Raw genomic sequence first — 20,948 nt, forward strand, 5'->3', positions numbered from 1 at the left:
TCGGGCTGCGAACCTTAAGGTCAGCGGTTTGAAACTACCAGCCGCTCTGCGGGAGAAAGATGAGGCTTTCTACTCCCGTAAAGATTTACACCCTCGGAAACCCTGTATAGGGTCGCTATGGGTCAGAACCGACTCGACGGCACTTAACAACAACAACAACAACATGTTACCATAGCTCCTCAGCTATCACACTGTTGTTGTTGTGTGCCATTGAGTCAATTCTGACCCATAGCAACCCTGTATAGGGTTTCCAAGGAGCAGCTGGAGAGCTTGAACCACCGACCCTACGATTGAAACCAACCCTGCAATCTAGCGCATTAACCCGCAGCGCCACACCAGGACTCCTAGTCATCACATTGTTGTTGTTGTCAAGTTCCGTCGAGTCAATTCCGGATGAGTTAATTAAATGTTTGACCAAATACAGCAGGCTAATTTTTAAGTTGATAATTTCATATGGCTAGCAAATGTTGATATAAATTTTGGCAGAAAAAAGCTTCCCCACCCCTGCCAGGGTTTCCGAGAGGCTGTAAATCTTTATAGGAGCAGAAAGTCTCTTTCTCACATGCAGCATCTGGTAGGTTTGAACTGCTGACCTTATTGTTAGCAGTCTGGTACTAGTATGAGGCAAACAAATTACTTTCAAAATGAATTTAGTGCATTTTCAAAGAGATACATAGATTCTAATTCCTCCCATCCCTTCCACCAGATCAACTAAGGTACCTGAGTCCCCCTGGGACCCTAATCCCTGGAGATTACAGTCCAACTTTTATAACTATATTATTGTTAAGTGTCATTGAGTTGGTTCCGACTCATAGCGACCCTGTATAGGGTTTCTGAAGAACAACTGGTGAGCTTAAACCAATGACCTTTCAGTTCAAACCGACCTTGCAGTCTAGCACATTAGCCCACAGCTCCACACCAGGAACTGAAGGGGTGGTAGAAAGGGTCAGGTGGGCGTTGACTCCTCAGGCAGGTGGGGTGTGTGGGGAGGGGCAGAGCTCTCTAGGAAAAGCCAGGTGAAAGGAGCCTGTGACTTTGAACAGCCCCAGAGCAGAAAGCCTCCTCTGAGTAGAGAAACGGAAAAATTCACTGTTGTCAATCAATTCTGACTCCCAGACACCGTGTAGGACACAGTAGGATGGTCCCATCAGGTTCCCAAGGCTGTCAATCATGAATGAAGGACACTGACTGACATGTTGCTTCCTAGGAGCCGCTGGTGGATTCAAATTGCCCTTTGGTTAGCAGCCGAGCGCTTTAAGCACGGCACCACCAAAGCTCCTTAGAGGCCTGGAGGGGAAGTTAATGATTGACTAAAGCCTCATTTCACAATTTACCAAGGGTCAGCTTGCCAGCAGCATGTACAAACTCGGTGCGCGCTACTTCTCACCACTGCCAGCTTCCATCAGGAAGGCCCCCCAAGGCTGACTGCAGCATGATCTCCATCACCGAATGGCAGAGTGAGTGTGAGGGACCTGAATCAAAGTGCCGCAGAGGGGGCTGGGCTGGATTCGGGGGTCCAGGCCAGTGGAAGGCCAATACAGGTCTGCCCATCTGGGATTATGAAATGGTCAGGGGGTGCCCTAGGAGTGTGACCTCTGGAGCCAGAGACTGGGACTTGCTGTGTTGGCACCCTGAGGCTGCTGGGTGTGGTTCCCTGCCGTCCAGTGGGTGGAGGTTGTTCAGGGCGTGTTTGGTATAGTCAAACTGATCTCTTCCCATTCAGAATTTTCAGAACTGGGAGCTCCAGTGCTGCCAAGGTGGGCTCAGCAGGTCTCTGCCATTCAAACATCTTCCTTCCCAAATCCTGAAGGTGTCCTGTGGCTCTGGACCCCTTCTTATCAGAAGCTAAACTCTGCCTCCTCCCCTAATCACCATATTTTCACTTGGTATGGAGCTATAGGATAAAGCAATGGACAGCAAGGTTGGTTTGAACTGAAAGGCCGTTGGTTCAAACCCACCAGCCACTCTTTGGAAACCCTATACAGGGTCACTATGAGTCAGAACTGACTCAATGGCATTTAATAACAACAAACATTCTTGTAGCACTGCAGGATAATGTACTGGACCAAAAGGTCAGTTTGAACTGCAAGGTTGATGGTTTAAATTCACCAATCGCTCCTCAGAAATCCTATACAGGGTTGCTATGGGTCTTGGCATAGATGAATGAACACCTCCAATGCTGCATCAGTTTGTTGGAAATTTATAGTTTGCATTCCGCCAATTCCTGAAGCCTTGTTTTTCACCAATGCCATCAGTGCCGCTTGGACTTTTTCAGTACTATTGGCTCTTGATTATAGTTGAACATTGACCAATTCTTTTTTGTACAGTGTTCTGTGTATTCCTTCCATCATCTTTTGATGCTTTCTGCATCATTCACTATTTTGCCCATGGTGGTGGTTGTGGTGGTGTGCCGTGGAGTTGGTTCTGACTCAGAGTGACCCTGTACAGGGTTTCTAAGGCTGTAAATCTTTTCAGAAGCAGCAGAAAGCCTCATCTTTCTCCTGCAGTTTCAAACTGCTGACCATGAGAATAACAGCCCAATCCTTCAATATTGCAAGTCAAGGTTGGAATTTTTTCTTCGTCTCTTTTTTTCAGCTTGAGAAATGCTGAATGTATTCTTCCCTTTTGATTTTCTAACTTCAGGTCTTTGCACATTTCATTATATTATATTTGACTTTGTCTCCTTGAGCTACCCTTTGAAATTTTCTGTTCAGCTCTTTTACCTTCTCATCTTCCATTTGCTTTAGCTTCTCTACACTCAAGAGTAAGTTTCAGAGTCTTTTCTGACATCCATTTTGGTCTTTGCTTTCTTTCCTGTCTTTTAAATGACCTTTTGCTTTCTTCATGTATGATGTTCTTGATGTCATCCCACAACTTTTCTGGTCTTCATTAGTTTCTAATGCATCTAATCTGTTCTTGAGATAGTCTCTAAATGCAGGTGGTATATATTCAAGGTCATATTTTGCCTCTCTTAAACTTGTTTTAATTTTCTTCAGCTTCAGTCCAAACTTGCATATGAGCAATTGATGGTCTGTTCCACAGTCTGCCCCTGACCTTATTTTTTTTTCTTAATGTTTTATTGTGAATTATGTGATAGTTTACATGGGAGAACATTAGTTTTACATTCATCCTATAGTATATCATTTCATTGCTATGGTTACAATCCCCTCCATACATCATCAACCATCCAAAGGGTATACACTACAAACATGCCCCCCCGGTCATCAGCACACAGCCCCTCTCCCTCTCTGTGTCTAAAGTCCCAACAGCTCCATCTCTCCATGTCATCGTCTCTGCTTCCATCTCAGGCATCACTGTTTCTCTGGGTAGGGTCCCACTCTCCGTTCTTCTCCCTTGATGGTCCCAGGGACCTCCGCTCTTAGGCTGAAAAGTCAATCACTCCCTTCCTTGCTAAAAAAGTCTACGTTTACAATTCCATCTCTCACAAGCAGTCCAGATAACAAATATTCACTATTGTATCACAAGAGATCCATCTGGATTTCATTTTATCAGCCCCACCTAGACAGATTTTATACTACTCAGTGGAGATTCTACCTTCTTCCATGCCCTATGAATCTAGCTTCCCTCTTAAAAGCTTGTCAGCCAGTCACTTCTTGCCTTTGTAACCTCCCCACCCCCCACGACCTTATTTTGCCTGAGGAGTCCTGGTGTGGCATTGTGGGATAAAGCACTGGACCACAAGGTCAGTTTGAACCACAAGGTTGGTGGTTTAAACTCACCAGCCACTCCTTGGAAACCAAAACCCTATACAGGGTCTCTGTGAGTTGGAACCAACTCGATGGCACTTAACAATAACAACTGAGCTTTTCTGCTGTCCCTTCCCACAGATGTAGTCAATTTGATTCCTGTGCATTCCATCTTTGTTAGGTCCGTGTGTCTAATTGCCATATATATATATATATATATATAAAATTGCCTTTTATGTTTTTTTAAAAAGGTATTTGCAACTAATAAGCTGTTGGTCTTGCAAAATTCAATCATGCAATCTATCACCAAAACCATATTTTCTAATTACTGATCTTTCCTCTTTGTTTACAACCCATATGTCTCAATTACCAATAATTACCAATGCATCTCATTACATGTGAGATCAATTTCATACTGAAGAAGTTGGTAGAATTCTTCAATTTCATCATCACTGGCTTTAGTGGTTGGTGCATAAATTTAAATAATTGTGGTATTAACTTGTCTTACTTGTAGGCATATGGATATTACCCTATTACAGACAGCACTGTACTTCAAGAAAGATCTTGAAGTGTTCTTTTTGACAATGAATGTGACACCATTCCTCTTGATTTTGTCATCCCCAACATAGTATACCATACCATACGTCTGATTAAAAATGGCCAATGCCAGTCCATTTCAGCTCACTAATGCCTAGTATATCGACCCTTATGCATTCTACTTCATTTTGACAACTTCCAATTTTCCTAGACTTAGGCTTCATATATTTCAAGTTCCTATTATTAATGAATGTTTGCAGCTGTTTCTCATTTTGAGTTGTGCCCATCAACAAATGAAGGGCCTGAGGAAACATCAGACAACCTGACATCTACACAACAACTGACCTGAATCTTCAGAAGTGTCAAGGTCACGAAAGTCTAGGGAAACATGTGGAAGAGACTCAACAACTAAGTGTAGCACGTGGTTCTGCACTGGGTCCTTTTCCTATAAAGGAGATGCCCGGCACCACTGATGAAACAGTGGGGTCTGAGGGCTAAATAGCACTCATGTGTCATGTCCTGATTTTGACACTTGTATCCTGGCTGTGTAGGAAAATCACACCAGAATAGTCAGGGATGGTGAACTACCAGTTAGCAGTTACTCTCAAATTGTTCAGGGCAAAGATTCTTTGTGCTGTACTTGCAACTTTTCCGAACATTTGTGATTGTTTAAAAAATAAGTGAACAAAAAGGAAATGGACTTAGACTGCTAACCACAGGTTGGCAGTTCAAACCCACTAGCTGCACCGTAGGAGAAAGATGAGGCAGTCTGCTCCTGAACAGATTGCCAGCTTCCAAAAGCCTACACAGGGTTGTTATGAGTCAGAATCCATCACTCATCTGTCAGTTTGTCCTACTGTGGTGGCTTGCATGTTGCTGTGATTCTGGAAACTATGCCATAGGTATTTAAAAAACCATCAGGGTCACCCACGGTGGGCAGTTTTCAGCTGAGCTTTCAGACAAAGACAGACTGGGAAGGAGGAGAGACAGACTATTTCCATATATTTAGTCACTGAAAATCTTATGAGTAACAGTGGAACACTGTCAACACCAGAATATTTAATATTAAAACATGATGAAGGGTAACAGAACACTGTCAGATATAGTGCCAGAAGACGAGCCCCTCAGGTTGGAAGACACTCACAATGCGCCGGGGGAAGAGCTGCCTGCTCAAAGTACTCCTGATGGTGAGAACACAAATGAAGTAAAGGCCTCGGGACCTTCATTTACTGATGAAACACTACTGAAAATGAAGAGAAACGGCTGTAATAATTACTAATCAGAATATAGAGTGTGCGAAGTATGAATCTAGGAAAATGGGAAATTGTCAAAATTGAAATGGAATGCGTAAACATTGATATCCTAGGCATTAGGAATCTGAAATGGACTTGTATTGGCCATTTTGAATCTGACAATCACATGGTTTACTATGCTGGGAATGACAAACTGAGGAATAGCATTGTATTCATCATCAAAAAGAACATATCAAGATCTGTCTTGAAGTACAACGCTGTCTGTGATAGACCAGTTAATACCCCTATTATTCACATTTACCAACCAATGAGCCGGAAGGGAGGGACTTGATGGTGGATTGGTTGGGTATACAGCCTCAGGCCTAAAGGACCTAGCCACCTGCTGCAGGAGATATTCCTTTCTTTGGCACCTTGGCTGCTTTCTGGAGCAAGAAAGAAATTTAACCCGGCTTCACTATCTGTGCAGAGTGTGCAGGCTGGACCACCGGCTAAGGACTCTACTAGGTAGAGTGGTTACAATCAGGCTGAGAACCTCAAGGTCGGCAGTTTGAAACTACCAGCTGTTCCGCGGGAGAAAGATAAGGCTTTCTGCTCCCGTAAAGATTTACAACCTCGGAAACCCTATGCAGGGTCACTATGAGTCAGTATCGACTCCATGGCACACAACCACCACCATTAGCAAGCCAGAACACCTAAACCTGATCAGTGAGGAAAGTGAAAGTCAGCTTCTCACTAGGTGGCACCCTGGAGCTATCTCTCCCTTGCACTATGCTTGATGCAACATGTGATGGCTCTGGCGGACCTCCAAGAGGGGGCGCGCTACCCCATCTGTCTGTATTACAGATCATCTATAGTAGGCATTCTCTCCTGTGAGCATCTATAAGACATGCTTCCCCGCCTTCTCTGCCATGTTGTTGCCAGCAGTTCAAGAGCAACCCCCCAAGTGGATAATTTGACTTACATCAATAAACTACTCGGATCAGAGAAAGCAAGAAGCAGAGGCAAGCACTGAGACTTGAGTACGAGAAACACAGTTTCTGACTCTTTCCTGTGAGGTTTTGTGTCCACAGCGTAGTTTCTCCTCTGAACGCAGCAAGCATTAAGCCTGGACCGAAACAATGCTGCCTCCGTCAGGAAGGTACGGGAATTGCAGGAGCCCCTTGATTAGTGTGTGGAGCAAGTTACAAACTTAATTTTGCAAGCCCACTAATCATCACTGTAAAAGACGAACGTATCATATAGTGGAGAAGACAAAGTCTGATTTGGGGAAACTTATTCTGTTTCTACAAAAAAGGGCAAAGGTTGTTCTTAAGTGTTTATGAGATGAAGATATGTATATAACCAAACAAAATGAAAACCCAACAAAACGTTCAAATCATTTTTCTGCATGAAAACATCTACAAATAGAGACAGAGCAGAAAAAGGTACAGTCAGAACGGGAATCAATGAAAGATACTTTATGGGAAATATAAATTAATAATAACATAATTTATGTTGTTAGGTGCCGCTGAGTAGGCACCAACTCATAGCGGCCCTATGCACAACAGAACAAAACACTGCCCAGTACTGCGGCATCCTCACAATTGTTAAACTTGACCCCACTGCTGCTGCCACTGTGCCAATCCATCTTGTTGGGGGTCTTCCTCTTTTTTACTGACCCTCTACTTTACTAAGCATGATGTCCTTCTCCAGGACTGGTCCCTGCTTATAAAATGTCCAAAGTATGAGATATGAAGCTTCTAAGGAGCATTCTGGCTGTACTTCTTCCAACACAGATTTATTTGTCCTTCTGGCAGACCATGGTACTTTTAATATCCTCCTCCAACACCATAACTCAGATGCATCAGTTTTTCTACAGTCCTATTTTATGACAAGTATGTTGTTGTTGTTGTTGATAAGTGCCGTCGAGTCGATTCCGACCCATAGCGACCCTGTACAGGGTTTTCGAGGGTGTAAATCTTTACGGGAGTAGAAAGCCTCATCTTTCTCCCGCGGAGCGGCTGGTAGTTTCGAACCGCTGACCTTAAGGTTCGCAGCCCGATTCGTAACCACTATATCTTTATCATTCAGATTAAAGAAATATGGTTGGGGTCTTCCTTCACAATAACCGGGCCTATCAAAATGGTTACAATACTTAAAGTAGATGTAGGTATAGGTCCTCCACTTAGTGTGTGGGGGGATAGAGAAGTCACGGCATGGGAAGGTAGAACAAAGCCTTCATGAAGACCCAAAGAGATTGTATTAACGCTGCTCAGCTGCTCTGGGCTCTAGGGGACTTCCTTCAAGCAGGTACCTGAAAGTAGGAAACTAATCCAAATGAAAGTCTGTCAGACTCTTCCAGACACAGAAAAAAATCAGTCACTTATACAAAATGGTTTATGGGCCATTGGGAGATATAAGGAGAGTAATGGTGTTGCACTGAGTCCTAACAGAATTAGGCTTCTGACAAAGTGAGATCCAATATGACTGGCTTTTCTCTGGTGTATGTGTTGGCAAGGAGACCTAGTATGGCACTGTAGAATAAGCATTGGACTGCTAACCACAAGGTGAGCAGTTCAAATTCACAAGCCTCTCCTAGGAAATCCTATAAAAGGTCACTAATAGTCAGAACTGACTCAATGGCACTTAACAACAACCACAACAGTATGTGTTCCCAAAGTTTCAGTTCATAATTTGCATGATAGATCTGTGCCTTCAAACCAGTTTGAAATGAGTGCTGTAATGGCAGATTTTGACCAGAATAGAAAACAGGCAGCATGCCCCAAAGATGGCGGCCAACACATACTCAAAGCAGTGCTGTCAGCCACCATCTTTAAGTGGGACACTGCAGTTGTTTCCTGCCCAAACCTAAAACCCAATGTCACTAGTTCATTCTAATAACGACCCTATAGCACAGACTAAAACTGCCTCCATAGAGTTCCCAAGACTGTAAATCTTTACAGAAGCAGACTGCCACGTCCTTCTCCCAGAGAGCAGCCACTGGTGCATCCAACTCGCTGACCTTTTGGTTAGCAGCCCAAAGCCTAACCCACAATATCGCCAGGCCTTTGTTTTTTAATAGGTGGCAAATTGCTATAGAAATGTGGAAAAGTAGAGTAGTACTTCAGGGTACAGTGTAGGGGGTGAGGGGTTGCTCCCTATAGTAGCACATTCAGGGCAGGCCTCATTGGGCAGGTGAAAACTGAGCAAAGATTTGAGGCCGTGTAAGTATCTAAGGTGAGATCCAGGACTGTAGAGCTGAAGCTCACGAGCCTGCTGGGGAAACCACAAGGAGGCCAGTGTGGTTAGAGAGAAATAAGCAAGGGGTTAGAGGAGGGGAGCTGGAGGATGGAGGGCAGCCAGGTCAGACAGAGAGCACTAAAGCCATTTAAAGACTTTGACTTTGAGTAAAGTGAGAGACCTTGAAGGCTCTTGAGATGAGGAGTGACATGACGTACTGTTTGTAGTAAAAGAATCACATGCTTCTCTCCACGTTTGTTAAATTACTGGTGGAACAGAACAACTTCAAGCTTATATTGTGTATGCAGTTTTGCGACTTGTTTCATTTATGCATGCATTTTGGTTCCACCAGATAGGTGCCAGTTTATTGTACTGTGGTAGCTTGCATGTTGTTATGATGCTGAAAGCTATGCCACTAGTATTTATTTCAAATTCCAGCAAGGTCACACATGGTGCACAGGTCTCAGTGGAGCTTCCAGAATAAGACAAGAAGCAAGGCCTGGTGATATGCTACTGAAATTAGCTAATTAATAAAAAGCCTATGGAGCAGGTGAAAGAGGAAGATGGCAGATCAGGTGGAGCTCTGTCAGCAACAACACAGACTACAGGACCAAGCAGACTCAGGGCATGGTCCCAGAACTCTGAACCACATATAAAAGACTATTTAGAAGGTTGGAAGACTTACAGTTAGGAGAATTTGTAGCAGAAGCAAGAACTCCATTGCTGTCTAATTCAAGACGCTCAGCTGCTCCAGGAGCCGCCATCTTGGGTGAGCCTAAGTGGGGGAAGGATCAAAGCAGCCACAGACGCCTGACAGAACCGCGGAGAAAAAGGTGTGGACATTGTTTTCTTTTGGTATCTGTTCATTGGTCCCTTGCTGTCTGCGTATCTCCATTTCCGTGACTATAGGGGTGCCCGAGCTAATGGACACCCCAGCCACACCCTTAGAAGATTCAACTACGCATGCGCAGAGATCTCCTCGAAATTTAAAGAGACAGTTTCCACTTAAAACCAAACGGCCACAGCTGGCCCTGAACTGTTTATAACTAGAGAAAAAAAGGCCTGAATGGGGATTGTGGAGTGGGACAGGCAGACAAAAAGGGAAATAGGCTGAAAATTAAATTCTAAGTAACGTCAAAATGACCAACAGTGGTATCTTGAAATTTCTCAAGAAGAAGAATGAAAAGGGAAGCCCGTTTCCTGATCACATCTACCTGGACGCAATCAGAAAGCATAAAAAATACCAAAATACACACCCATCTAAGTATTAAGGCCACAGATAACCCCTGAATATGCCTAAAAACCAGAAGTAAATGACCATATATGCACATGTCCAGAAACGAAATAAAGTGACTGAGGCAAATGAGCTGGAAATACACCTACACTCCATACTGGAAGATGGGCAGGCTTTGGAAATGCCTGAGAAGTAATTCAGGAAAATGATTATAAAATGTATCAAAACACTATATAATGGAGTTGAGAAAAATAAGGAAGAAGTCAGGAAAGTGTTACAGGAACAATCAAATAAGATAGATACAGCATTGGAAACGATTCAAAACCTACAGAAAGAGGTCCAAACGATTAATATTAGAATATCAGAAATGGACAATACACTGAAAGGGCAAAGAAGTACAATTGAAGTAATAAAACCCAGAACTAGTGAGCTAGAAGATAAGTCTCTCAACACTACTAAGATAAAAGAAGAAACAAAAAAGGATAAAAAAATCCGAAGAAAGCCTAAGATTCATGTTGGATAACATGAAGAGGAATAACATAAGAATTATTGGCATTCCAGAACAGGAACAATCACACAAGCCCACAGAGGAGATAGTTGAAGAGCTTCTGGAAGAAAATTTTCCTAACTTCCTGAAAAGTGAAAAGATAAGCATTCAAGAAGCTCAACGAACCCCAGGATGGACAGACCCTAAAAGACAATCACCAAGACATAAAATAATCAAGCTCTCCAAAATCAAAGATAAGGACACAAACCGGAAAGCAACTAGGGAAAAGAGAAATAAAACATACAAAGGCAAGCAAATCAGATTAAGCTCAGATTTCTCAACCGAAACCAGGCAGGCAAGAAGGCAATGGGAAGACATACATACAATGGGGAGACCCTGAAAGAAAAAAACTGCCACCCATGAATCCTCTACCCAGCAAAGCTGTCAATCAAATAAGATGGTGTCATCAAAACATATCTGGATAAACAGAAGCTAAGGGATTTTGCCAAAGCCAACCCAGCTATGAAAAACATCTTAAAGGAAGTTCTGTGGACTGAGAACCAACAAGAACAGACAACAACCACAAAATGAACGTACGTGGCAGCATCACCCTGAACCCAATTGACAAATGGAAGAGTCAAGAACAGAATAAAATGATAAGAACAGAGGATCTGGGAGGTCAGTCTATGATCAAAACAATTACAATGTGAAAGAAGGTAAACACAGGAACAGAGACCCAGGTGGTGGGAAGGTCAGGCAGATTACTGGATAAAATAGACTGTCTTAAATGGAGGCTAGAACTAATGGAATATAAAGGTAACCACAATGGGGTTGGGGTGGGTGTTTTAGTTTGGGTGTTGGGGAGGGCAATACAAGAAGGGTGGAGGAGGCAGAAGAACAAGATAGATAGGGGAACACTGAGACAGGTTTGCATGGCCTAGTGGGACAGAGGTAAATAGTGATGCGTACTCAACCTTGGAACAACAGGGCTCTGGGATACAGGAATCTAGGTATAGCTTGAAGAGGGAAAATAATACCAAAATCCTTGACTGCCTTATGAATATTAGTTTCCCTTACCTACTATTGTAAAATAGACACTTGAGTGGGAGAGAAAGGAATGTTGGGAAACATGATTAGAAAAAACTTGGAAGCCCATCTTCAGCCTACAACTGATTGGAATACCTAAAAGGGGTTCTACAACTTGACCAGTGACAAAGGCCTTGTGCAAAGCCTTTACGGAGTATAGGACCTTAGGTGGAATCCTGAGTCCCATCCAGTAGGACATTCCCACTAGAAAGGACAAGCAGACTGGAACAGCTACAGTGACAGAAGATACATGTTCAAAGAAGGATCATCAGGAAAAACCTAAAACAACGGAATGAAAACCACCCAGTCCTGCACCATCTTCACAATTGTTATGTTTGAGCCCATTGTTGCTGTCACTGTGTCAGTCCATTTGGTTGGAATTCTTTCACTTTACCAAGCATGATGTCCTTCTCCAGGGATTGATTCCTTTTAACAAGTCCAAAGAACAAGAGAAGAGGTCTTACCATGTTCACTTTCAAGGAGCATTCTGGCTATACTTGTTCCAACACAAATTTATTTGTTCTTCTGGCAGTCCATATACTTTCAATATTCTTAGCCAACACCATAACTTAAACGCATTGATTCTTTTACGGTCTTTTTTTTCGTTGTTCAATTTCCATATTAGTTTCTAGTTTTACATGTGGTCACTTGCCCTGTGATGAAACAATTAGGGCTGTATCCGTAGCACTTCTCGATGTATATGAGGCAATTGAAAATACCATGGCTTGGGTCAGATGCACTTTAGTCCTCAAAGTGACATCTTTGCTCTTTAACATTTAAAGAGGTCTTTTGCAGCAGATTTGCCTAATGCAATACGTTGTTGGATTTCTTAACTGCTGCTTCTTTGACCATTGATTGTGGATCCAAGCAAAATGAAGTCTGACAACTTCAGTCTTTTCTTCATTTATCATGATGTTATTTACTGGTCCAGTTGTGAGGATTTCTTTTTCTTTACATTGAGGTACAACCCATGCTAAAGGCTGTAGTCTTAGACCTTGATCAGTAAGTACTTAAAGTCCTCTTTGCTTTCAGCAAGCAAGGTTGTATCATCTGTATATTGCATGTTGTTGATGATTCTTCCTCCAATCCTGATGCCACATTCTTCTTCTTCTTCATATAACCCAGTTTCTTGGATTAGTTGCTCAGCATACAGATTGAAGACATATGATGAAAAGATACAACCCTGATATACGTGTAAATACATGTAAAGAGGTACTATATGGTCCAACCATTTCACTTCACAACTTTCCTGATTTTAAACCATTCAGTAGTGCCTTGTTCTGTTCAAACAACTGCCTCTTGGTCTATGTACAGGTTCCTCATGAGCACAACCAAGTGTTCTGGAGTACTCATTCTTTACAATGTTACCTATAGTTTGTTATGAGTCACATAGTCAAATGCCTTTGCCTGATCAATGAATCATAACTAAACATCTTTTTGATATTCTCTGCTTTAGCCAAGATCCATCTGACATCAGCAATAATATCCCTCATTCCACTTCCTCTTCTGATTCCAGCTTGAATTTCTAGCAGTACCCTGTTTGTGTACTGTTACAATCAATTTTAAATTATCTTCAGCAAAATTTTACTTTCATATGATATTCATGATATTGATTGTTGATTTCTGAATTCTTTTGGGTCATCTTTCTTTGAAATTAGCATAAATATGGATCTCTTACCATCAGTTGGGCCAGGTAACTAGCACACCCGCTAGGATAACTAGAAGTCTGACAGTTCCTTAAAATGTCAAATACAAGTATTGTTGTTGTTAAGTGTTGTCGAGTCGGTTCCGACCCATAGCGACCCTGTACAGGGTTTCCGAGGTGTAAATCTTTACGGGAGTAGGAAGCCTCATCTTTTTCCCGCGGAGTGGCTGGTAGTTTCGAACCGCTGACCTTAAGGTTCGCAGCCCGATTTGTAACCACTACGCTACCAGAGCTCCTTCAAATACAAGTATAGAGGTACTATATGGTCCAACAATTTCACTCCTAGAAATACGCCCAAAAGAACTGAAAATATATGCCTACACAAAAACTCGTATACACGTGTCTATAGCTATGTTACTCATAATAGCCAAAAGTGGAAGCAATTATTTATGTCCTTCAGAGAATGGATAAATAAAAATATGTTGTAGCCATACAATGGAATATTATTTGGCCTTATAACAAAATATAGTATTGATACATGAAGTTCTGGTGTGGCACTGTAGGATAAGCACTGGACTGCTAACCACAAGGTCAGTGATTCCAACTTATCTTGGAAACCCTATACAGAGTTACTATGAGTCCAAACCAACTCGACGACACTTAACAGCAACAACAATGTGGACAACTCTTGAAAATGATAAAATAAATGAAAGACGTCAAACATTAATGGCCACATATTGTATGATTCCATTGATATAAAATGTCCAGAAGAAGCAAATCCATTGGGACAGAGAATAAATTGTTATCAGGAGGAACATCATGCTTGGTAAAGTAGAAGGTCATCGAACAAGAGGAAGATCTTCAACCATGTGGATGGTCCCAGTGGTTATAACAATTGACTCAAACATAACAACAATTGTGAGGACGGCACTGGATTGGGCAGTGTTTGGCTCTGTTGGATGTGGGGTCACTATGAATTTCTTCCGACTGGAAGGCAACCAACAACAAGAACAACAACAAGGGCTGGGGAAAGGGCATGCGTGGTGGCTACTAATGGGTACACGGTTTCTTTTTGGAGTGATGAACATTGGACAGAATGAAGAAACCCCAGGGTGGAATGTAAACTGATACTGAGTTGGATAATGAAACATTTGAAGAGACAAGGAAGCTGGCTCATGTTAAGTGGTGAGGGGAGCACTAGATACCTCACAGGCTATTATGAGAACAGAAGGCCTTCGTCCATATAAGTTGACCGGCACAGCGTCCAGGTATTGCACATAGGTTAGGACTCCTGGTTTGGCTCTGTAGGGTAAGCACTGAACTGCTAAGGTCAGTGGTTCCAACCCACCAGCTCCTCCTTGAAAACCCTATATAGAGTCACTGAATTGTAAGCAACTCAACAGCACTTAACATCAACAACACACATACGTTAAAGAGCCCTGATAATGCCGTAGTTAAGATTGGCGGTTCAAACCCACTAACTGTGCCAGGGGAGAATGATGTGGCATTGTGCTTCTATGAAGATTTACAGCCTTGGGTACTCTATGGGACAATTCTGTTTTTGTTAGGTGGCACAGAATTGGTCCAGACAACAGAACAAAACACTGCCCCGTCCTGTACCATTCTCATAATTGTTGTTATGTTTGAGTCCAGTGTTGCAGCACTGTGTTAAGCCATATCACTGAGGGTCTTCCTCATTTTATGGGGTCACTAACCATTGGAATCATGTTGATGCCCATGAATTTTACACACCCATTATCCTCTAAGGCATGAAGACTGAGATCCCTGTGTGGAAATGGGATCCTGTTGTCATAGTCATTTAGTGTTGCTATAACAGAAATACCACAAGTGGATGGTTTTAACAAACACAAATTCCTTCTCTCATAGTTTAGGAGGCAAGGAACTCCTAATTCAGGGCACCAATTCCATGAGAAGTTTTTTCTCTCTATCAGCTCTGGTGTCAATCTTTACGGGAATAAAAAGTCTCATCTTTCTCTCGCAGAGCGGCTGGTAGTTTCGAACCGCTGACCTTAAGGTTTGCAGCCCGATTCGTAACCACTATGCTACCAGAGCACACCCTCGGAAACCCTGTACAGGGTCACTATGGGTCGGAACCGACTCGATGGCACTTAACAACAACAACAACAATCAGCTCTGAATGAGGGTCTTTGTCAACCAGCATCCCCTGGGTCTAGGAGCTTCACAGAGCAGGGCCACCAGGTCCAGAGGACGTGTTTCTCTCTTGGCTCTTCCTTCTTGTTGGTAGGAGGTCCCTCCTTCTACTTGAGTCGCTCTCCTTGAAAGATCTAAGGTGTTAAAGGCCACACCCCAGGGGCACTCTCATCAGGGCTGTGGCCTGATTAAGAGAGTTGCATCCTACCCTAATCCCCTCACAACTGAGGTACCCAGTACCACATCAGACCACATCCTGGGGGAGGATTCTATCACCACTTAATGCCAAACCACTGAGAATTATGGCCCAGCCAAGTTAATTCAACCCATGACACCTGTCCTAGAGCATATGTGTCCATGGCAATGGGGGAAAATTCCAGGCTTTTCAGTCCGGTCCCCAAAGCCCATCCTACCCCAACCTCCTTGTCATTGCAGAGATTGGTGTGGGCACCACTGGCTTCGGAATTTTCTTCATCCTCTTTGGAATATTGTTGTACTTTGATTCTGTGCTTCTGGCCTTTGGAAACGTGAGTTACCTCCCTCTTGCCCCCTACCCCTCACTTCCCGCCCTGTGTACCTCTCCTCCCACAACCTTTCTGAGATCTCCATTGTCAGGAAGGGTCAGCTCAATGTTCGTTCAGGTTGTGCCCATCAAGATGAGGGTGTGTGGGAGGGACAGCTTCCCCTGCCAAGCTCTCTGAGCGACAGACACCCCGGGTGGAGAGGGGATACCAGAACAAGAACCCCACTGTTTAAAAACAGAGATGTTAACATGTGAATACGTGACTGGGAAGGTGGGAAAGGACACAGGTAAGGTCAGAATAAGACAACCCCATTTAATATAAAAGCAAGTGCCTGGAGAGAAGAGAACATGCTTAAATGGAGTAGGATGAACAGGAATTTGGGGAGGAAACTAGGTATGAGTATGTGTAAAGTACATCCAAGTAGATGGAACAGCACAAAAGAAAAGGCACACTGAAGAGGGACAGCCTGGGACTAGCCAGAAGAAAGGCAGAGACTTAATTTGGTGAGAGCCTAGGCACTCTTAGGAAGCATTCGGAGCTGAGCTGAAGCCTATGATATAGGACCATATAGTGGAGGACTCGGAGTCCAGTCCTAAAGGTTAGTGGAGCCACTGAAGGGCCCATGTGACTTTGAGTATGGCTGTCTAATCTACTTAGGCCTCAATCTTCACCTCTGTAAAGTAGGGAGGGCCTCATCTATGAAGAGAGTCCTTGTGTGGTGCTGTAGGATAAAGCACAGGACCTCAAACCCACCAGCTGCTGGTGTGGCACTGTAGGATAAAGCACAGGTTAAAACCTATCAGTTGCTCCTCAGAAACCCCATATAGAGTCACTATGAGTCAGAATCAACTCGACAACTATGAAGAAGTAGTAGTATCCAAGGTGGGAAGTCAGAAACCTTCAAAGTTCATCTCCTTGTTCATCCCCCTACCTCTGGGCAGTTGTGCCCTAAACCAGCTCACACTATTCAGGGCTCTGGAATTTTGCCCTCCCCTAGACCTCATTTTCTGATATCACCTCTCCTTGAAGAATTAACAAGGGTCTAACTCAGGCCTGAGCCCCTGACTCTAAGGGGGATGGTGTGTTTACCCTTACGCATCTCTCCCTCCCCGACAGCTACTGTTCCTGATTGGCCTCTCCTTCATCATTGGCCTGAGGAAGACCTTCGCCTTCTTCTTCCAGCGGCACAAACTCAAGGGGACCAGCTTCTTCTTGGGGGGTGTGGTCATTGTGCTCCTGCGCTGGCCCCTCCTGGGCATGTTCCTAGAAACCTACGGATTCTTTAACCTCTTCAAGTGAGTCTGTATCCCTGGTAACCTAGAGAAGCCACCAAAGCCTCTGAGTAGCAGAGACCACCTGCAGACAGGTTTGGTTAGCCCAACCATCAGAAATTGGGACTTTATCCTGCAAGAGATGGAAAATGGTAGAAGGATTGAAAAGGGGGAGGAACATGAGACCGATGCTTTGGGAAGCCCACTTGGACAGTAGGTTGCAGGGTAAACTGGAGAATTACCCGATCAATCAGCAAACTCCTGCACTGACTCGTCTCCCCATCATATCTGGGTTCACTTGAGTGCCTCTTTAAAAACAGGAGTGCAGAACCAAACCTGCCCTCATACTCAAGTGGTAATGTCCTCTTTTATATATATATATATAATTAGGCACAGATACATTTTATTTACTTAAAATGTTTTTATTTTGTGGCCAATATAGATGTAACAACACATGTGACAATTGAACAGCGTTCCCATGGAAAGTTCAATGTCATTAATTGTGCTCATCAGGCTGTCCAACTACCATGCTTATTCATTCTCAAATTATGCTATCGCCCTAATGGGAGCTCAGTGTCCCCTAAACACCATGCCCTGCTTCCTGCATGCCCCTGCTAACCACTAATAAACTTTGTTCTCTGTGCACTTGCTTACGCTAGGTATCTCATATAAGTGAGGTGACACACTATCTGTTCTTATGATACTGACTTAGTTCACTAAGCACAATATTTTCAAGGTTAATCCATGTTGTAACATGTATCAGGACTTCATTTAAGCCTGAACTTGTTGGTGGCTCTCAGACTTGTCTACCCTCTTTCTTACCCTCATGGGCCATCACTGACCCCTCCCTCCATTTCTAGGAGTTTTTTCCCCGTGGCCTTTGGCTTCTTGGGCAATGCCTTCAACATCCCCTTCCTGAGTATGGTGAGTAGATGACTTTTGTGGCTGAGTGGTGGTGGCCTGGGGTTTGCCCACCTTCAGCAACTCTTCCATCTCTGACCTTCTTCATTTAGTGAGAGCAGATGGGGACATCTAGGGGCACTTATGTCTAATGGATGAGTATGGGCGGTAGTGAGTATGGGGCCTTAATAGTTCCCTGTTAAAAGGAAGAAACAGATTCTGAGACTGTAGGTGATCTAACCTAATGCCTGGGATTTCTGGGGAGCTGGGACCTGGACATGCAGGGCATCTGTCATGACTGCCAAGGATGGAAGGGAGAACAGGTGGCAGATTCTGTCTTCCCTTGGAGCAGGCCAGGGAGCAGTGGTGAAGCCCTTGCCCCTTCTCCTTCCTTTTTCTGAAGCACTTGACAGAATGTGAGTTCTCTGAGGAGTCTTGGGAGGCCCAGCAGACAATTCATTGATGGCTGCCAGCTGGGCCATCCCCCGCAGCCCCTGCATATCTGTGCCTGGCACTACTCGAAGCTCTCAAGGCCAACTCTGTAATAACCTAGATATTGAGTCTGCTCCCCATTCTTTGTCTGGGGTAATGATTCTTGGCTCCCACAGCTGTTCCGGAGGTTTCAAGGCACCAGCTCAATGGTCTGAACAGGAGAGATGAGCTCGTGGAACGTGGATCATTGGATGAGCAGGCTGGAAGGGAAGTGGGGGCCACCCCCTCAGGCCCCCGCCCTGCACTGACTCATCTCCCCATCATATCCGGACCCCCCTAAGTCCAGAAGGAAGGATGGAGCTGAGCGGCCTACCTCAAATCCCAGCTCAAGAGGCTGTTGGGGCTGTGGGCAGCACAGATCCGGGGTCCCACGGAGATCAGTTCAGGGCTGAATTCATGTCCCCATCCTGTATTTATGGAAAGAAAAACAAAGATTAAATAAATACTCCAGTTGTGTGTGTGTGTGTATGTTAGATTGGAAGTTGGTGTCTCCTGCCCATCACATCCATCCCATCTCAGGACAGGCCACACACATACTCTTCCAGTTAGAGAGGGTCAGCCCTACTGTCTCATGAAGCTGCACTTCTAGCCGTAGTACTGTGATAGTCCAGGTGAGTGAGAGTTTACCAGCACACCAGCAGTCAGCATCAGACCAGTGATCCATGGGTACTGAGCTCACATGCTATATAGGCTGTTGTTGCTTCCAGTGTTTCCTGTCAGACACCTGCCTTCAGAGAGTCCCAGTCTGACAACTGGCAGTCTCTAGCCTGGGGAGCCCCTATTGTTGTTGATGGGTCCCATCAAGTCAATTCTGACTCAACCACCTTTTGTGACAGTGTAGAACTGCCCCATAGGGTTTTCTAGGCTCCAATCTTTACGTTGTGGCACTGAAGGATAATCACTGGTCTGCTAATACAAGGTCAGTGGTTCAAATCCACCAGCCGCTCCTCAGTAACTCTAGAGAGGGTCACTATGAGTTGGATGAGTGGTACTTAAAAACAACACAGCAGTCTTTATGGGAGCAGATCTCCAGGTCTTTCTCCCACAGAGCCACTGGGTAGATTAGAACCTTTGACCTTGCAGTTGGCAGCTAAGTGCTTTACCGTTGTGCCACCAGCTTCTCGTTCTCCAAGAATAAAGAGAGTTCTGGCAAGCTCTAGAAAGAAACGTGGAGAGTCATCTGCAATGTACACATCTAGTATCTGTGGAGTGCCCTCTCTCTATGTGTGCACCAAGCAACCAAGTGGGAGCCAAAGAAACCCTTAAGGGGGGCCTTCCCCTGTCCTCAAAATGTTGCAAACACCCTATTACAGAACATAGTGCCCACTGGCACAGGTTGAGTCCCAGCAGAAGCATCTTCAGGAAGAGGGGAGAATACAGAAGAAGACCCCAAACTCCAATATTCCTACAGCTACCATTGATCCACAGCTTGACTCTTGTAAAGACTTGTTCTGTGACTCTTACTACAGCGTTTAGGGCTGGGCCTTGGTCTTATCCCAGTTTTGTCTTGCAAAGCCATGGACCAGTCTGAGCAGAGGAAGGCAGTCAGATGTGGAGAGTACTCCTGGTTTGGGAGGAAGTTTCTCATACCTTGTACCTGAACCAGGCCAAGTTTTGCTAATAGGTAACAGAGGCAGAGTTGGGCTCAAAGCTTTCCCACCAAAAGGTTTTCTTCAGCCCTTGTCCACTCCACTGCCATCATTCTGATGGAATCATGTCTATCTGAAACGATCTTACTAATACCTTCATCCATGGAACATTAGTTAAGTTACTACTACGAGTCCCTGGGTGGCATAAACAGTTCAAGTCCATCAAACAGCCTTGGTTAAATCAAAGAAGGGGGAAGGAAGGTCAACACTAAGGATGATGGGGTGGAGGCAGTTTAGGGTTGGAAAAGTTTAGAGTCACAGTGAAGACTGGGAATTCACAAGGTCATTGCTCTGAGAAGTAGCAACCAGCAGGACAGGACTCCACTGTGGAATAATCATGATTCATTTAGCATCTACTAAATATCCTGTGTGTGGCACCGTGGGTTAATGTGCTAGACTGCAAAGTAAGGTTGAACCACAAAATCAGTGGTTCAAGCTCACCAGCCACTCCTTGGAAACCCTATACAGAGTTGCTATGGGTTGGAGCTGACTCGATAGCACTTAACAAGAACAACAACAAATATCCTAGTGTGATGTTGTAGGATCAGCACTGGACTGAAAACCTCAAGATCAACAGTTCAAACTAACCAGCTGCTCCTCGCAAACCCTATATAGGGTTGCTATGAGTTGAGACCAAATCAACCCACACTTAATAACAACATGTGCTAGATTTCCCACTCCTCACTTACCAGCAATCTTCTTGTTAAGTGCTGTCGAGTCTGTTCCAACTCATAGCAATCTTGTATAGGGTTTCTGAGGAGCGACTGGTGAG

General features: G+C 44.1%; 1 protein-coding gene across 1 annotated transcript; it reads left to right on the forward strand.

The window, feature by feature from the left end:
• Positions 1–1,388: 1,388 nt before the first annotated feature.
• GOLT1A (golgi transport 1A) lies at positions 1,389–18,682 on the forward strand. Its single transcript, XM_006834102.1, has 5 exons — positions 1,389–1,457; positions 15,776–15,867; positions 16,981–17,159; positions 17,996–18,059; positions 18,644–18,682. The coding sequence occupies exons 1-5, from the start codon at positions 1,433–1,435 to the stop codon at positions 18,680–18,682; spliced, it is 399 nt and encodes a 132-aa protein (XP_006834165.1). The 5' UTR covers positions 1,389–1,432.
• The last annotated feature ends 2,266 nt before the right edge of the window (positions 18,683–20,948 follow it).

This window comes from Chrysochloris asiatica, unplaced genomic scaffold, assembly GCF_000296735.1.
Source record: "Chrysochloris asiatica unplaced genomic scaffold, ChrAsi1.0 scaffold00009, whole genome shotgun sequence".
In the NCBI taxonomy this organism is placed as follows: domain Eukaryota; kingdom Metazoa; phylum Chordata; class Mammalia; order Afrosoricida; family Chrysochloridae; genus Chrysochloris; species Chrysochloris asiatica.

Coding starts and splice junctions, on each gene's coding strand:
- GOLT1A (XM_006834102.1), top strand. CDS start 1,433: ATGATCTCCATCACCGAATGGCAGA. Junction 15,868..16,980: donor TGCTTCTGGCCTTTGGAAAC/GTGAGTTACCTC, acceptor CCTCCCCGACAG/CTACTGTTCCTGATTGGCCT. Junction 17,160..17,995: donor GGATTCTTTAACCTCTTCAA/GTGAGTCTGTAT, acceptor CTCCATTTCTAG/GAGTTTTTTCCCCGTGGCCT.